This window comes from Hippocampus guttulatus, chromosome 18 (assembly GCF_054856545.1).
Source record: "Hippocampus guttulatus isolate MCC_2025c chromosome 18, RoL_Hgut_1.0, whole genome shotgun sequence".
NCBI classification, from domain to species: Eukaryota; Metazoa; Chordata; class Actinopteri; order Syngnathiformes; family Syngnathidae; genus Hippocampus; species Hippocampus guttulatus.
Window position 1 is genome coordinate 5,420,172 of NC_141278.1, and position 17,211 is coordinate 5,437,382.

The 17,211-nt window shown below is 46.1% G+C and overlaps 1 protein-coding gene across 1 annotated transcript; it reads left to right on the forward strand.

Annotated features, from left to right (window-relative positions):
* The first annotated feature begins 269 nt into the window (after positions 1–269).
* Positions 270–15,217, forward strand: col1a2 (collagen, type I, alpha 2). The gene is made up of 49 exons (XM_086136513.1): positions 270–475; positions 3,060–3,121; positions 3,488–3,571; positions 3,974–4,021; positions 4,187–4,231; positions 4,329–4,382; positions 4,467–4,520; positions 4,624–4,677; positions 4,765–4,818; positions 5,205–5,258; positions 5,348–5,392; positions 5,480–5,578; positions 5,690–5,743; positions 5,970–6,068; positions 6,245–6,289; positions 6,390–6,488; positions 6,582–6,635; positions 6,741–6,848; positions 6,930–6,983; positions 7,065–7,163; positions 7,330–7,383; positions 7,483–7,581; positions 7,670–7,723; positions 7,832–7,885; positions 7,982–8,035; positions 8,509–8,562; positions 8,652–8,696; positions 8,808–8,906; positions 9,070–9,177; positions 9,288–9,341; positions 9,450–9,503; positions 9,893–9,946; positions 10,040–10,093; positions 10,203–10,310; positions 10,463–10,516; positions 11,215–11,268; positions 11,352–11,513; positions 11,607–11,714; positions 11,932–12,039; positions 12,160–12,213; positions 12,312–12,419; positions 12,510–12,563; positions 12,670–12,777; positions 12,940–12,993; positions 13,169–13,276; positions 13,363–13,606; positions 13,687–13,871; positions 13,956–14,198; positions 14,778–15,217. Exons 1-49 carry the CDS (start codon positions 406–408, stop codon positions 14,922–14,924), a joined length of 4,071 nt encoding a protein of 1,356 aa, XP_085992639.1. The 5' UTR covers positions 270–405; the 3' UTR covers positions 14,925–15,217.
* The last annotated feature ends 1,994 nt before the right edge of the window (positions 15,218–17,211 follow it).

Genomic DNA, 17,211 nt, shown 5'->3' on the forward strand with positions numbered 1-17,211 from the left:
CCTCAAAAAGAATGGATCTAATTAAATCGATGCACTCGTCATCACGGGCCGGATTTTTTTTCTTCTTCTTTTTTTTTGTTTTTTTTGGGGGGGGCCAAACGTGCTCCAGTGGCGGCGGAGAGGAGGCTGGGAGATGCAGGACCACATGACTAGGCCAGGGAGAGAGGGATGGGAGTCAGATTGGGTTTCTCGTCTCTCATTGGCCGGTGGGCTGACTTTTGACACGCAGACCCGGGACCCTCCTGCCGTATAAATAGGCCTGATAGAACTTTATTATTCTAGCATCACGGCTGCAGGCTTCTGCTAAGTTTGGAGTTACTCGCGTCACCTCAACTGTATGCCTGCTTGAAGGTGGTTTAAAAAGAGGGGCACCGCAGCACAAGGAGTCTGCATGTCTATTTAGACATGCTCAGCTTTGTGGATACCCGGATTCTGTTGCTGCTTGCAGTAACTTCATACCTAGCAACATGTCAATGTAAGTTTTATCATATCTGCTCTTTTCTCTCCTGGATATTTCCTTCCACCTACGCTGCTTGAGGATTTTTTTTGGCTTTTGTTTTGGAACTTACTTCAACGTCAAGACAGACAGCTCAGATCGTTGCTGCTGAGTTCATGCAGAGGAATCTTGGTTTTGGTTTTGTTTTTTCGTGTTTTTGTTTTTCCAAGGATACAATAATTATCATAGGAGTAGTTGCACTGCTGAGAGAGAGAAAAAAGAAAAGTTTGGCTTTTGAATGAGATGTCGAAAGTAGTCGTGAACGCTTTTAGTCCTTTTTAGAATTCATTCAAACGTTTTTCTCCTCAGGTTAAGGGAAGAACATATTTGGGGCGTTGTACTTAATGTTCCATCCAGACATCCAAGGGTGACGATTAATTGTAGGAAAAATACAAGGGCGCCCCCGTGTGGCCAGTAGTGTGAACTGCACCGGGAACCCAATTTGATTGAGACTAACTTGAGAGCAGTCAATGAAAACCTAAAATTAGACTGACCAGTATTACATGATGCATACGTTTTATTTTAATTGATCACATATACATTATATTTCCCCAACATTTCTACTAGAATCCAATCGAAACTACAAATTGAATCGTGTGTTACTCAACTGCAAACGAATGTCATTCATACTGTGCATGATTTGTGCTTCTTCAACAGAAACCTTTCAGTCTTTGAAATACCTTAAAAGGTTGAGATGAACATTCTCTCGTCACTCGGCGTGCCTGTATGCGCCACCTTGTGGTTCAGATTGGACACGCCGCTTTAGAGTTCATAGGGAGGTCCTGCGCAACCCCAAGTCAAGCGGGACTTGCTGCTCCACATTCACAGATGCTCCCGGTGTCCCATTCGCGCCGATGCACGTTGTAGCACTGTGAGACATGACAATTAGATAACCCAAATTCATTTGACAACTTTGAAGAATCCCATCAGTCTGTTTGCGAACACACATTTGACTAACAAAGTAGAAAGTACATTCACTTATATCATGCATTCGAGTTACAACACACTGCAATTGATGTTGTTTAGCTTGTTTGCGATGACTGGCTTGACTTGTCCCTAAAGGCATACCTGTCCAAGCCTGTGAGCCTTCCCAGGCTTAACAGCAGCCCGGAATGCTTTGATTGACATTTCAAGTGGGCTGTGACCAATGTCAGCTTATAGAACTCCAAGCACACGTCTAGCAAAAAAAAACCCTCCAAGAAGTAGTCACATTTGTTCGGCCTTACAACACAATTGTGCATACGGGGGCATTGTAATCGAGATGTAACCGATATGATTTTACGATACGATTTTTTTTTTTAGCTAGCAATGCGGGTGTTTTGTTTTGCTATTGTGTTGCTTCTGTTCTAACGGTGTATTCCCTTTTCTCCCCCCCCCCCCCGACCCCCACGTTCCTCCTCTCCCTCTGCCTCCGCTTCATCTGTCATCTGTCCAACGATGCAGTCTTGGTTAGTACACGCATGCACGCCAACATGAACATATGAAAACAACACGGATGTGAACAGAGTGTTTGTTACCTTGTTGTTGTTTTTGCCCCCCCCCCCAAAAAAAAACACGTCCTTAGCCCAGCTAAAGCTTTCCTCTCGTCGGGTCCTGTGCGATTTGAGCAATCTCAACCACAGTTTTTGGATTTATAAAATTGTGCCCCCTCGGCAGAGTTATTCTTGCCTTCATGTCCTCGGGTAGGTGAGGGTCTGACTGGCTGAAGACTGTGTCAAGGAAAGCTTCAACCACCAGGCACCCTCAGGGGTCTGCGTGGCACAAAGGATCCTTTCTAAGAGCTGCTGCGAGGGGCAGCGGCCTTCCTTTGCCTCCTCGTCACTTCAGCCAATGATTACATTGAGCAAAGATGTCTGATCTCAGATATTTCAATCAATCAACGACACCGTTTTAGCATTTTGAATTTGAATCTCCAGCCCAGTCCGAGGGATTCTGCATTCCCACGTCCCGACTCGCCATTGAGATTGCCCAAACTTTAAATTGTATCCGGCTGTAGCAGCGCCATTTGAAATGTGACTGTCTGCTACACGCCTCGCTCTCATCTCAAAACACTTTTTATGCGGACATTATGCTCGTAGTGCCGAGCATTTGCTCAGTCCGCCGTTGCTCAACTACCCCCCCGCGCATTGCCCGAATGAGACTTTAGCGCATATCTACACAAAGGCCTCAAACCTCTCCGCTTTTGCAAGCAAAGCAGAGAGGACGGCGCTTTATAAAGACGTTCATCAACTTAGTGAAAGATGAAAGTTACATCTGTGTATCTTCTTTTCCATCTGGGGTGTGAAGGTGAGCACATAATGTTTGTCATATGTGTGGTTTAACACCTGACACAATGGCACACCAGAGCAAGAGAGTTTAAGCATAAAGGCACTCAAAGGGCAACGTTTGTTATGTCCCTGTCACTGAAAATGTGTCCTAACTTTCTTGTCCCGCGTCTCTAAGGTCAAGTTTGTTGACATGCGCGTTTCATTACTGTAGTGGACCCGCTCTGCATCTAGTACTTTATTGAGGGCGGCCGCTTTGAAGCAGTTCAATGGCAAGACATCTGGTCTGTGTTTTTAAGCTGACTCGCTTATTTTCCTGCCGCAGGGCCCCCGAGGAGACAAAGGACCTCGAGGTGACAGGGTAAGCTGAAATGGCAATTGAATCGTATTTCACAGTGTTTCATGTCACATTGTCGCATATATACTGTATATATATATATATATATATATATATATATTTTTTTTTTTGTAATGAGGAATGTTGGACGTAGACCATCTGTTGACATGGTTTGACCTTCTAACCTTGTTAGGCCACATCCCATTTTGCCCCACGTCAACATGGGAGCTACGCTATCGTTTTTGTAATGCAGTCACTTCATTCAGCTCAGAACGATTTTGAGCATTATTTTTGCGGTATTTTGCGATATGTTGAATGGGAACCAGTGAGAATAAGACCAAAAAGGAAGTTTGACATATCAGCTCATGGCCACGTGTCTCTGTTGTGTAGGGTCCCCAGGGACCTGATGGAAAAGATGGAAAACCCGGACTTCCCGGCCCCGCTGGCCCCCCTGGACCCCCTGGACTCGGTGGAGTAAGTCCCCCCCCTTTTCTTTTTTTTTTTTTTTTTGATGATTAAAAAGTCGCGCAACCGCCAAAGCATTCACTGACATTGTATTGACTGCGACGCGCATGTGTGTCCTCGCATAGAGAGTGACGCATATGCTTTGAACAGTGCACCTGAAAAGCATATTGACGTGATCAGAGGTCAACTGTGTGTCACAATTGTGGTACCGTACTCCTTGAGTCTGGTGACATCAACTCCCTCTTAAATCGGCATGAATTTGACTCACGTGTAAATCCCTTTTGCCCGAGCCGTGACAACGTTCTACCCATCAACATTTTGCCCCCATTGGCTTATTTGCATCCACTGACTTCATCGAGATGTTGTTTTTATTTTGCAAATAATGGACGCTTTTTTTTTTGTCTTTTGCAGAACTTTGCTGCTCAGTACTCTAAGCCTCCCGATCCAGTTTCACCCATGGTGAGAGCCCGTCCCTTGTCACACACTTGTGACTGCACCAGAGTCACATTTCAGAAACACACCATTGGACTTAACATGCATGACCACATTTTGTTGAGGTTCCAAAGCATTCCATGATTTTATTTTTTTTTAACATATCACACATCATTGTTTTTCCCCCCTTAGGGTATGATGGGCAACAGAGGACCTCCCGGACCCCCTGGACCCCCTGTAAGTTTCGGTTCGGACTCAGATCGCAATCCGGTGTCACACTCGCGCCGCTGGCATGATCACGACTGAAGGCCGTACTTCGTATTCGTCTTAACAGGGACCTCAGGGACACACCGGACACCCCGGTGAGCCCGGCGAGCCTGGACAGACTGTAAGCTCATCCTTGAAAATACTCTCGAAATTCAAATATGTGTAGGAGAACTTTGGTGACAAACATTCTGGTTTTACATCAAAGGGTCCCGTCGGTGCCCGTGGCCCACCCGGACCTCCTGGCAAATCTGGAGAGGACGTAAGTAAACAATGGTGTCAACACAGATCCAAAGTGCTCTTTTTTTCTTTTTTTTTCGTTGTTGTTCTCTTGGGATTGAATGGAGCCACTTTTCCACTTTCAGGGTAACAACGGCAGACCTGGCAAGCCCGGAGACAGAGGTGCCCCCGGCCCTCAGGTAAGCCTCTGGCTTGACTACAATACTTACACTTAATGGAGCAAATAGCAATTTGTCTCTAACATTGTCTTTTGTTTTGAACGACAGGGTGCTCGTGGATTCCCCGGAACCCCTGGACTTCCCGGAATGAAGGGACACAGAGTAAGTCTTCCACTTTGTTTGAGGCAGTCTGAACAAAAATGGCGTCAAAGGGGAGACCCAAATCATAGAAAAGTGGATTTTTGTTGTTGTTGTTGTTGTTTGGATCCACCAAAAGATAACTTTCGGGAAAAAAAAAAGATTTTCAGAAGGAAAAATATTTGCTCAGGTATATCTGAAGCTACATTACATTATAATTCAAATTTTTTTTAAACTGTATTTATACTTACTTAGCAAAACATTTAAGCTAAACTAAATGACCCCCTCAATCTCAGGACGTATAAAACAACACCATTCATTTCCCTTTTGATTACTCCAAATCTTCACGGCCAACATTTGACTTATCTTTTCTGCGATATCACCTAGAATGACCTTTTTCCGTGTTTCAGGGTTACAATGGCTTGGATGGACGCAAGGGAGAGCCTGGTGCCGCCGGAGTCAAGGTAAGCAAGGGGTGAACAGACAATAAATATGAAGGTGATTCTTCGTTCTTCCATATTGCAGACATGACACTTTCTCCTTCATAATCTAGGGTGAGGCTGGCGCACACGGAACTGCTGGAAGACCCGGACTTGTTGTAAGTGTTTCTTCCTTTCCTCCTTCTACCCAATGAGCAGAACATTGCGTGAATGAACACGGTCTGGTTTCTTTTCCCTCCATCCAGGGACCTCGCGGTATGGCTGGCGAGAGAGGTCGCGCCGGCCCTGCTGGCCCTGTTGGTGCTCGTGGTGCTGATGGCAACACTGGACCAGCTGGTGCTGCTGTAAGTACCGTCTCGGGCTAAAGCTGTTGGCCACACGACCCAAAACGGTGCCCATCATACATTAGATATGAAGCGATATCTTCTGACTCGGCCCGCTGTTGCTCTCCACAGGGACCCGCTGGTGCTGCTGGTGCCCCAGGATTCCCCGGTGGCCCTGGACCCAAGGTAGGTCTCGATGTCACATGCTCCCTCCCGTATTCTCCCTTTAGAATTGAACATCTGTTTAATGAGCACTCTGACTTCTTCATCTTCTGCGTTGTTATTGATTGTACTCTCTGTGCAATTGTTCACGCAGCTCCTTCTCAAGTCTTGCATAACAAACTTGAAGCCTTTCCGAAGCGCAGATAAGAGAAGCTCTGTGCATTGATGGCATGTTTTCCGTCATTCGCAGGGAGAGGTTGGCGCCGTTGGTGCTACTGGTCCCTCTGGACCTCAGGGAGCTAGAGGAGAGCCCGGTCCCAATGGAGCCGTTGGCCCCGTTGGTCCCGTTGTAAGTAAACTACTGTTGCTCACCATTTGTTTTTTTTTTTTGTTTTTTTGTGATTAATAACTCCTTTAGAAATAACTCATAAAGATCGCTTGTGTTAGCCTGTGGTTGAAATTGAGTGTGAATTGTTTTCTTGTTTTTGTGTTGTTTACGTATTGGTGATTTATGTTCTTTCTTAGGGTAACCCTGGTGCTAATGGCCTGAACGGAGCCAAGGGAGCCACTGTAAGTGTTTCAATAATCTATGCTATCTTAATCACACATTGACACATGGAATCCTACCTAAACGGTTGCTCAGTGGTACTCAAGTGGCTGTCCTTTTTAGGGTGCTGCTGGTGTTGCTGGAGCTCCTGGATTCCCTGGACCCAGAGGAGGACCTGGACCTCAGGGACCTCAGGGTGCCGCTGGTCCCAGAGGCCTGGCTGTAAGTTCACATTCACACAATCACGCAAGAGCAAAAAGTTGCATCGCTTCATCCGTTATAAATTGTGTTTTATTTTTGCTGCACCTGTTTTAGGGAGATCCCGGTGTTCAGGGTGTGAAGGGAGATGTTGGTGCCAAGGGTGAGCCTGTAAGTTTTGAAGACACCCCACTCGTGTTTTACTCTTTTCCTTTTTTTTTTTTTTTTGTTGACAATTGGTTAATTGTTTTGTCCTCCGTTTGCTGCCTTCTGCAGGGTAGCTCTGGACCTCAAGGAGCCCCCGGACCTCACGGTGAGGAGGGCAAACGAGGACCTACTGGCGAGATTGGAGCCGCTGGCCCCGCTGGTAGCCGTGGATCCAGAGTGAGTGGATGGCGGTGATGGTCGTATCAGATGCCGTCTTGCTTTGGGGATCACCTGACAGCCCTTGTGTGTCTCCTCTAGGGCGCTCCCGGAAGCCGTGGAATGCCCGGTACTGAGGGAAGAGTTGGCCCACTTGTAAGTAAAAGCCTTACACGTGGGTATGCCACTCCTCTTGTGTTGCTCCTGGTTTTTCACCTCACGGTCGATGTCACGTAGGGTATGCCTGGTGCTCGTGGAGCCACCGGCTCCGCTGGAGCTCGTGGAGCTCCTGGAGATGCTGGCCGTGGTGGTGAGCCTGGTCCCGCTGGTGCCAGGGTGGGTATTGTTTCTTTAATTCCTCCATCAGCATCACTTCAGCCTAGCAAAAAAATGAGCTCTAGCATACAGACATTGTGATGCATGTTATCGGTATTGTGTTAGGAACAAAAATCCTGGTTAAATAACAGCCACACCTTTAACCAGAACTGCGCGTTTTTAACAGGGTCTCCACGGAAGCCCCGGAAGCTCTGGACCCCAAGGAAAGGAGGGACCTTCTGTAAGTAACCACCTACACAGAATAAAAAGTACCAAAAAAAAAAAAAAAAAAAAGCTTCCATGCTCTGGTCATGCTAATCGTTACCATTTCCTGCTGTAGGGTCCTGCTGGACAAGATGGTCGCACCGGTCCTCCCGGCCCAACTGGACCTAGAGGCCAGCCTGGAAACATTGGCTTCCCTGGACCCAAGGGACCCGCTGTAAGTAGAAGCAAGACCACTAACTATTTGGACTAATAGGAGAGAAGAAGCAAGTGTATCCTAACTTGTTGAATCGAATGTTCTCTAGGGTGAGCCTGGCAAACCCGGAGAGAAGGGAGCTACTGGAGCCACTGGTCTGAGAGTAAGTCACATGACTCACAACGACTTCATGAGAATAATATGATACAATATGATTGAGCACGTACTCAGTAGTCTGTTGTTGTAATCATGTCACCGTCTATGTGTGTAGGGACCTCCTGGCCCCGATGGTAACAATGGCGCCACTGGCCCCATGGGAGTTTCTGTAAGTATCTGTGTGCCATTTCACAATTTCAAGGCATAATTTATTGAGTTATGTTATCATGTTATATTAACCTTGCGTTCCTCTTTCCTATTATAGGGCGGTTCTGGTGAGAAGGGAGAGCAGGGACCTGCTGGATCTCCTGGTTTCCAGGTCTGAATCCCATTGTTTGCTACCCATAACTTAGAACAGCACATATTTTTACATTGGGAGGGAAAAAAAAAACCCAATTCACTTCAGTTGACTTCAAAAAGTGAATACAAGGTTAATTTCTGCCTTTAAATGGAAGAGCACTGAATTGATCAGCCTGTCACTATATGTCACTGGCATAGAAAGATATGACCATAGATAACAGTTCTAGTAAATCATTTCCAAACCAATTACGTAAAACCGGATAAATTCCCATGCCACACCTGATGATCTCTCACAGCACACAGGTTGGAGAGCATTGGTTGAGTCATTTGTAGTTACAAAATTCATTACATTCTGCTTTGACTTCAATGTTAAGTGATGATTGGATGCTTTCATAAGTACCCTAGCATGCAGCCAGACATTCATGAATTGCAACCAATTCAGCCTACATACAGTATGTTTTGTCATACTCAAGTGTTTTTACACTATCTCAGGGTCTGCCTGGACCCGCTGGTGCTGCTGGAGAGGTTGGCAAGCCCGGAGACAGAGTAAGTACCCGTCCGAAACGCACATCGAATGATGCTACGGTGTGTGCATTTAATGCATACCAAGCTAACACAACACGTGCCCCTAACAGGGTGTCCCAGGAGACCAGGGAGTCGCTGGACCCGCTGGTGTCAAGGTATGAACTTGGTTTTCCAGATTACACTCATTTGATAATGACCCTTGTTTCGGATGCCTTCTCCATATTACTACTCGACTTTCCACTGATAGACTCTGTGTGATCCAACAGGGCGAGCGCGGTAACCCCGGTGCTGCCGGATCTGCCGGACCTCAGGGACCCATGGGAGCCCGCGGAGCCACTGGAGCTCCTGGTGCTGATGGTTCAAAGGTAAGACGTTTGCCGTTGAGAACCTGTTTGGCCGAGGGTGGGACGTGACCCTCAATGGAGTTTCTACTAGAGTGTGCTAACAGGACTCCTTCAAAATAAAACAGTCCATGCCATTTGCGCTTCACATCAAAAATGAACCCAAACTTTTCCGATCCACTTCCAGGGAGAGCCTGGTGTTGCTGGAGTTGTCGGTGCTCCTGGACATCAAGGAGCTAGCGGCATGCCCGGAGAGCGTGGAGCTGCTGGCCCCGCCGGAGTCAAGGGAGAGAAGGTCTGCGCCAAAAGTCATGACAAATCTATTCACGTGTATCATCCGTGGCATTTTCGGTCGTGGGGCTTACATAAACGCTCACTTTTTTTTCTCTTCTTTTTCTCGTATAGGGAGAGCTTGGACACGCCGGACCCGACGGCAACGCTGGAAGAGATGGTGCCCGTGTATGTGCTGATCCGATCCTCAGTCTCTTCCCTCTCAAAGCGTAGACCTTCCTTAACGTTTCCAAAGCAGAGCCGTGCTCTTACGCATCTTCTCTGATTGACTTCTAGGGTCTCCCCGGAGCTGGTGGCCCCCCTGGTCCCACAGGAGCCAATGGTGACAAGGCAAGTATAGAACAAAAGATGAGAGGAAAGTCTTAGGTCTTTCGCCACTCTCCCTTGTCCTTAACTCATTCACTCCCAAAGACGTTTTTAAACGTCTTTTCAGACTTGGTCTGGAATTGGCTGGTACTGAATGAGTTAATATTCAACCCCACTCGGTGGGGATTTTCAATTCCAACTAAAAATAAGGCTCATTCTCAATCACATATCTGTATACATCCCAGCATGACCTGGCATCAATCGCAAGCCAAGAAGTAGCACTCACATCAGCTTCCGTTCACGACATCAGGAAGAGACCAAACAACATATTTGTTCTCGATATCACGGTGTATCACCTCACACATGTACTCGTAGATGATGCGGTATGCTCTTCATAATTTGTCTTTTTGTAGGGTGAGAGTGGATCTTTCGGACCTTCTGGACCTGCTGGAGTCCGTGGTGCCCCTGTAAGTTGAGATAAATACCAATCCCAATGTTTATGGTGAAAGATGATCTCTGCATTATTTTGCTAAGAGAGAGTATCTTTCCATTCAACATAGGGTGAGCGTGGAGAGGTTGGACCCGCTGGAGCCCCTGGATTCGCTGGACCTCCTGTAAGCTAACATCCTCACGTCTCCAATACATTATTCGTGATAAACACTGAGGCCATACAGAACGGAATTAGACACTATAGCCAATTCCTGTCATTGCTTCACCCTACAGGGCGCTAATGGACAGAGCGGAGCAAGAGGAGAGCGTGGACCTGCCGGAGGAAAGGGAGATACTGGCCCCGCCGGCCCTGCTGGACCCGCTGGACAGTCTGGACCTGCTGTGAGTAGAACATTCAGTCTGGACCAATGCATGTTGCTTTGTCATTTCAGGTCATAGCACACACTCTCGTGAATTATAAATGACTGTTATGATTGGGAATTTTTGGTTGACACTCGTGTGAAATTTAATCTGACCGTTTACCTGCCTTTCAGGGTCCTTCTGGCCCTGCTGGAGCTACTGGCGCCCGTGGAGACAATGGCCCTCAGGTGAGCATTGAAAACCCAGCATCTCTTCCTTGGCACTTATTACACTCACAAGTATCGAAGTAAGTAAGTTGATCATCACAAAGCGCTTGACATAGAGTAATGAAGCCTGCCTAAACAAACGTGCTTGAAAAGCTGCTTTTTTTTTTTAAATGGCAGCTTCCGTTTTAGTGAGCCACGGTGCCAGTTTTACATGAGAAAAATCTCACGCAACACCAACCTGACAAAAATGATGAGTGAATTAAAGATGATCTCAAAGCAGATTTACTCACAGGAAGCCGTGACTTATTCTGTTGTATAAACGGCGACAGGTGGATACATATAGTGCCGGTTAATTGTGTCGTGTGCTCTCTCGGGGGAGGGCATTTCATTTTTCTTTGCCTTTCACTCTACTGTACATTGCTGGCATGCATAGATGAACACAAATATATTTGCAATTAATGCCAAGGAGTAGTCATTTACAGAATAATAAGAACAATCAATACGTTTCTTTGCATGCACCACAAAAGTCCACACCGGATCATTTTTGTTAAAACAATTCAACCGGACCTTGTCTGCACAGTACTATTTCCAGTAAATTCAATGTATTAGTGACTGAAACTTTGCATCTTGAATGAGTCAGTGCAGTCAAATTTGCCATTTGGACTTTTTTTTTTTTTCCCGACTATGGCCGTATAATTGATGTTATTTTTGCATGATAGGGTCTGACTGGTTTCCCTGGAGCCGCTGGCAGAATTGGCCCCGCTGGACCTGCTGTAAGTGCATTTTATGTTCGTTCGGGGTCGTTGAGAGCCCCAAAATGTAGATACCCAAATTTCACATGTTCTCCTCCTCTCAGGGTATTGTCGGACCCGCTGGCCCCGCCGGTCCCGCTGGTAAAGATGGTCCCCGCGGTATGCGTGGAGACGTTGGTCCCGCTGGCCCCGCTGGAGAGCAGGGTATGGTTGGACCTTCTGGCCCCGCTGGAGAGAAGGGACCTTCTGGAGAGTCTGGACCTGCTGTAAGTTGGAGTTGCCCGAGCCACATGCGCGCACATTTAACTCGGCTAGTAGTCGTCGTTTCGTTCATTTCATGATGCTGTGCTTGGGCTTAGGGTGCTCCTGGTGCTCCTGGAACTTCTGGACCTCTTGGTCTTCAAGGATTTGTTGGTCTTCCTGGCGCTAGAGGCGATCGTGGTAGCCCCGGTGGTCCCGGTGCTGTCGTGAGTATTGCCATTTTCTGATGACCATAGATGTCATTACAAGAACATACAGAGGACAAGTAGTCAAGCAATGCAGTTAACATTATGATCTAGAGTTTTTTTTTTTTTCTTCATCTGCGACTCCCGCCACAAGCACATTACTGTAACGGAAATGATAGCGTTTGGGGGGAAAAAAATGTTCCCACCATTATTCATGATTGACTTGGTTACATCCTAGGGAGAGCCCGGTAGACTCGGACCTGCTGGTCCCGCTGGTGCCCGCGGCCCCGCTGGCAACATTGGTATGCCTGGTATGACCGGACCTCAAGGAGAAGCTGGACGTGAGGTACCATCATCCAGTTCTGACACCATCTTATCCTGAAATGATAAAAAAAAAAAAAAAACACGTGACGAAGTGTTGAGAAAGTACAAGGTCTTGAGTTTTAAACTTGACATTGCTTTACAGGGTAACACTGGTAACGATGGACCTCCTGGTCGTCCTGGTGTTGCTGGAGTCAAGGTATCCAACCAAACTTATGTCTAAAAAGACAATGCACAGGGAAAAAATATACATCTTTTCCATTTTGATCATCACCTGCCCACTCCTGCCGCGCTTAGGGAGACCGTGGTGACCCCGGTCCCGCTGGTGTTTCGGGAGTTGCTGGTGCCCCCGGACCTGCTGGCCCCAGCGGAGCTGTTGGAAGACCTGGAAACCGTGGAGACTCTGTATGTTACCGCAGCTAGGCTTCCACATTACAAACGGCACCCAACATTTATTTTTGACAAATATATATTGACTGGATGTCAATACCGCAGGGCTTTACCGGACCTTCTGGACCCGCCGGAGCCGCTGGAGCTAGAGGTGCCGCTGTAAGTAGAGCTACCATCTAGTAGCTACCATCATCATACTATCACGGTTAACGCCATGTCCTGTTCAAACGACACGGTGCCATTTATGCGCTTGTATGTATTCTAGGGACCCGCTGGAGTCCGTGGCGAGAAGGGAGTTGGTGGAGACAAGGGAGAGATGGGAATGAAGGGTCTTCGTGGACACCCTGGTCTCCAGGGAATGCCAGGACCTTCTGTGAGTGAAGCCTGCCACCATGATACAGAAGAAGAAGAAGAAAAAAACAAAACATTGTCCTTATATCAGGACGATGGATTATTTCTGACAGCACTAAAACATTTGCATGCAGATATGTTGCCGGACAATGTCACTTAAAGGCATCTCTCCGTTTCCCTTCAGGGTGCCCCTGGTGACACCGGAGCTGCTGGTGCTAATGGACCCGCTGGACCCAGAGTAAGTGAAATGTTGATCATTTCGCGTGGCATCCATTGTAACCATCGATTGTTGGGCAGGTTCGAGAGTGCGATGTAATGGGTTGCACCCAAGATGGATGGACTATACTTATGAACATGCAGAGTGGATTTGCTTTGAATCTAGATCTGACCAAGATGTTTTCCTCCTTTTTCAGGGTCCCGCCGGACCCCACGGACCTCCTGGTAAGGATGGTAGAGCTGGTGCCCATGGTACTATTGGTGCTGCCGGTGCTCGTGGAGCCCCTGGACACATCGGCCCTGTTGTAAGTACACTTAATACTTTCCATACGCAGATGAGCTCTGTTATATTGTTCAGATGCATATCAAAGCTCTCCCTCATCTCTATTAGGGTCCCCCTGGACCTCCCGGTCTGCCTGGACCTCCCGGCGCTGCTGGTGGTAGCTACGATCTGTCTGGATACGATGAGTACAGAGCTGACCAGCCCGCCATGAGAGCCAAGGATTACGAAGTTGACGCCACCATCAAGTCCCTCAACACTCAGATTGAGAACCTGCTCACACCTGAGGGATCCAGGAAGAACCCTGCCCGCACATGCCGCGACATCAAGCTCGGCCACCCCGAATGGACCAGCGGTAAGTGGGACATCTTTGAGAAATGCTAGCCGACATGAAATCATGCCGTGAAACCAATCGCAAACCTTTGGGCTGCGCAGGATTCTACTGGATCGACCCCAACCAGGGTTGCATCAATGACGCCATCAGGGTCTTCTGCGACTTCGCCACCCGCGAGACTTGCATCCATGCCCAGCCCGAGAGCATTGCCAAGAAGAACTGGTTCAGAAGCACAGAGAACAAGAAGCACGTCTGGTTTGGAGAGACCATCAATGGCGGAACTGAGGTGAGTTGCTGCAAAGAGTCAAAACCCATCACCTGGTTTTCAGAACTTCAGAACAAATGCGCTTTATTTTATTTTTTTTTACAGTTCACCTACAATGACGAGACCATCAGCTCTCAGAGCATGGCCACCCAGCTGGCCTTCATGCGCCTGCTGTCCAACCAGGCTAGCCAGAACATCACCTACCACTGCAGGAACAGCGTTGCCTACATGGATGCTGAGAGCGGCAGCCTGAACAAGGCTGTGGTGCTTGCCGGCTCCAACGATGTGGAGCTGAGGGCTGAGGGCAACAGCCGTTTCACCTTCTCTGTGATGGAGGACGGTTGCACTGTGAGTAGCTCTTTTTTTTCCGCCATTGTTATCCAGAGCGACTGGTAGAGTCAATGCAAGTTTTCGCTACAATATGACCCCAGGGTCATTTCGATTCGGATTTTTCTTTATTGTTTTTTAGATTGATTTTAGTTTTTTATTTGTTTTTTAGAGTCAATTTGCTACATTTAATTAGTTTTAGTATTAGCTTTAGTTTTTTGTATATGGCGTATTTTTGTCAAGTGCAAAATTTAAAAGAAAAAAGGCGACTAAGTACAATTCCCAAACCACTGTGTGACCTTTTTGCAGTACAACCCAAGTAAATACATTTAAAATGAACCCCAAAAGCTCATGTACGATATAAATTGCCAAAGATGAAACGCATTTTTGCTCTTATAGCTAGCTTTAGTTTGTTTTATTAATGTAAAATGTAGCTTCAGTTTTTGTTTCTTTTATGGACTCTTGTTTTTATTTTATTTCATTCACGAAAATGTTTTTTCAATTTTAGTTGTAATTATTTCGTTCATTAATGATGATAAGCTCGTCTGAGCCATGTGTCTTGATCAGCACCATTCTGATCTTGGTTCTCTCCCCCCGCAGAGACACACTGGTGAGTGGAGCAAGACAGTGATTGAGTACAGAACAAATAAACCATCTCGCCTGCCCATCCTCGACATTGCACCTATGGACATTGGTGGAGCTGATCAGGAGTTTGGTTTGGACATTGGCCCAGTCTGTTTCAAATAAATAGACTCATGATAAATTAACACCCCAAAAGAGAGAAAGAACGGAAAAAAAAAACCAAAATCTCTGCCCTTCTTTCTGTGTTTTTTTTTTTATTTTAATGCTGATTTCTCACTGCGCAACCACTTGCTTAAGATGGGCAACTATCGGAGAGGACTGAACGGACTGAACGGAGCGATTGTGCAATGCAAATTAATACAGCAACCCAAAGGAACGCGGGAAAACACCTTGTTGTGGGACATCATGTCATCCTTTTGTAAAAAATAAAAGAAGTGTAATAAAAACGCTGAAAGTAAGCATCACTTTGTGGTCTTTGTATATCTTCCAAAGAGGAGGTTTAAAACCACAATTTCCATGAAAATAAGGTTTAAACTACCTCATGCATGTGTTAAACCCGGGTCCACAACAGAGATGTTTGGGCTTCTAATGCTTCAAGCGTTGTCTGATATCAGAAGGTGTTTGGTAACTTGAAGCAGAGATCAATGGTGCTAAGCTGCAGCTGTGGACAAAACCACTCTTATCTGTATTATTTTGTATTGATCTTTTAGGAGTCTTGCATTAGTCCTCTGATAGGCTCCCACTTTAAGCAGGTGGAATACCCCTTAACCTGATGTCCAGTATTTGTTTCATGGGTTTTTTTTTTGTTTGTTTGTCTTGAAATTTTAGTTTGTTTTGGGGTTTTGTTCAAGCTTTACCCTTCAAATCACACATCCAGATTTCATACTGACATCCCATTCTCATCCAATTCTGAATGCATTTTCGGCGGCCTATCTCTCTCAAGAATGACATCGCAAAGTCTATTGTACCTATTTTGTATATGTGAGATGTTTAAATAAATTGTGAAAAGTTCTGAAATAAAGCATGTCCAATGTTCCAAAACACACTACTCATTGACTTAAGTGCTTTCATGTTGACACAAAATTTAGTGTCACTTGTGTTGTCAGAAGTTTGGTGACATTGATCACCTTGTCGTCATTGACTTCAACATCCATCTTGGACGGAAGCGCGATCATGTTTTCTTGACCCCCTTGTTGCTCCTCATCATCACATTTACATTTTAAGCTTAAATGTTCACGCTGTTCATGCCAATGTGTGATGTCTTTTCTTGCACATATGCATCCTTTCATGTCGCTTTCTCATTGCATATTACAGCCTTGGCATCCAAATAAATTCCTATGATTTGGATTAGTGTATATTTGCAGGGATACGTTAATGTGATGACATCAATAACTACTTTAGACCATTAGAAATTAGCATATCTAAAAATGAAATGACACACCCTGTGGTACCAGTACAATACTATACTGTAAAATTGTCAGCTGCAGTACCTCTACAGCCTCTAGAAGGCAGTGTTTCCTCTCTTTCGGTTGTGCATTGCCCATGCAGACGATACCATATGAATAACACAATTCAGATGATGTTTAAGTATGAATTAATCTTAGTTCAAATGAACAAGATAATTGGGAGACTCAAACTTGTACACTTGAATGTGATGTCTCAGCATACTTATTGTATGGCGGATGTGACGTCATGCATGCAGGTCAATTGGAGTCAGGTGTACACGAGGGAATTCGTCAAGTGCAGAGCACAGGTGCGGCAAGATGGCGATCGACTGCGTGGCATTTTTCTCAACTAAGTGAGCACACGAGCAAATGTTTGTCGTATGTTGCCCCCTTTCTCACAATGGCTTTTTGCTTTTTACACACATGATGATGACTGTTTTGGTTTACCGTAAAAATTGTTGCTTAAATTTCACGCCACAAAAATGAAAGTGAGCCACATGCCATAAAGTTCGGCAACCTGGTAATACAAGACTGGCGGCATGGCTGAGTGGTCGTTTCCCAACCCACAGGTTGTTGGTTAGATACCCGGCCCTTACGATTATGTCGAAGTGTCCTTGAGCAAGATACTGAATCCCCAGTTGCTCCTGGTGCTGTTGCGACATCAGTAGGTGTGAATGACTGAACGGCGTAAAGTACCCGAGGTAGAAAAGCGCACGCAAAGTAACAGCCCATTTATCTTTTACATCGTCTTCAGGCGCCGCGTTGTCGCCATCTCCCGGTAGTAGGAAAAATGCTTTCAGTGAAACCTGCGGGAATCCAAAATAAATACACGAGCCATTTTTCCATTTGTGTCCCTTGCTGTATTATTTCTTTGTAGAAATGAAAATCAATCTGTTATTAGACTTTTTCCTACTCGTTGCAGACAACAAACGAGAAAATCAAGCTAAGATTTTTTTTGGAAAGTGAATGTTAATTTTCTCTGTGGTGTCTTATAAGGCCAGCCTCAG

Coding starts and splice junctions, on each gene's coding strand:
- col1a2 (XM_086136513.1), top strand. CDS start 406: ATGCTCAGCTTTGTGGATACCCGGATTCTGTTGCTGCTTGCAGTAACT. Junction 476..3,059: donor ATACCTAGCAACATGTCAAT/GTAAGTTTTATC, acceptor TGTGTTTTTAAG/CTGACTCGCTTATTTTCCTG. Junction 6,849..6,929: donor CTGGTAGCCGTGGATCCAGA/GTGAGTGGATGG, acceptor TGTCTCCTCTAG/GGCGCTCCCGGAAGCCGTGG.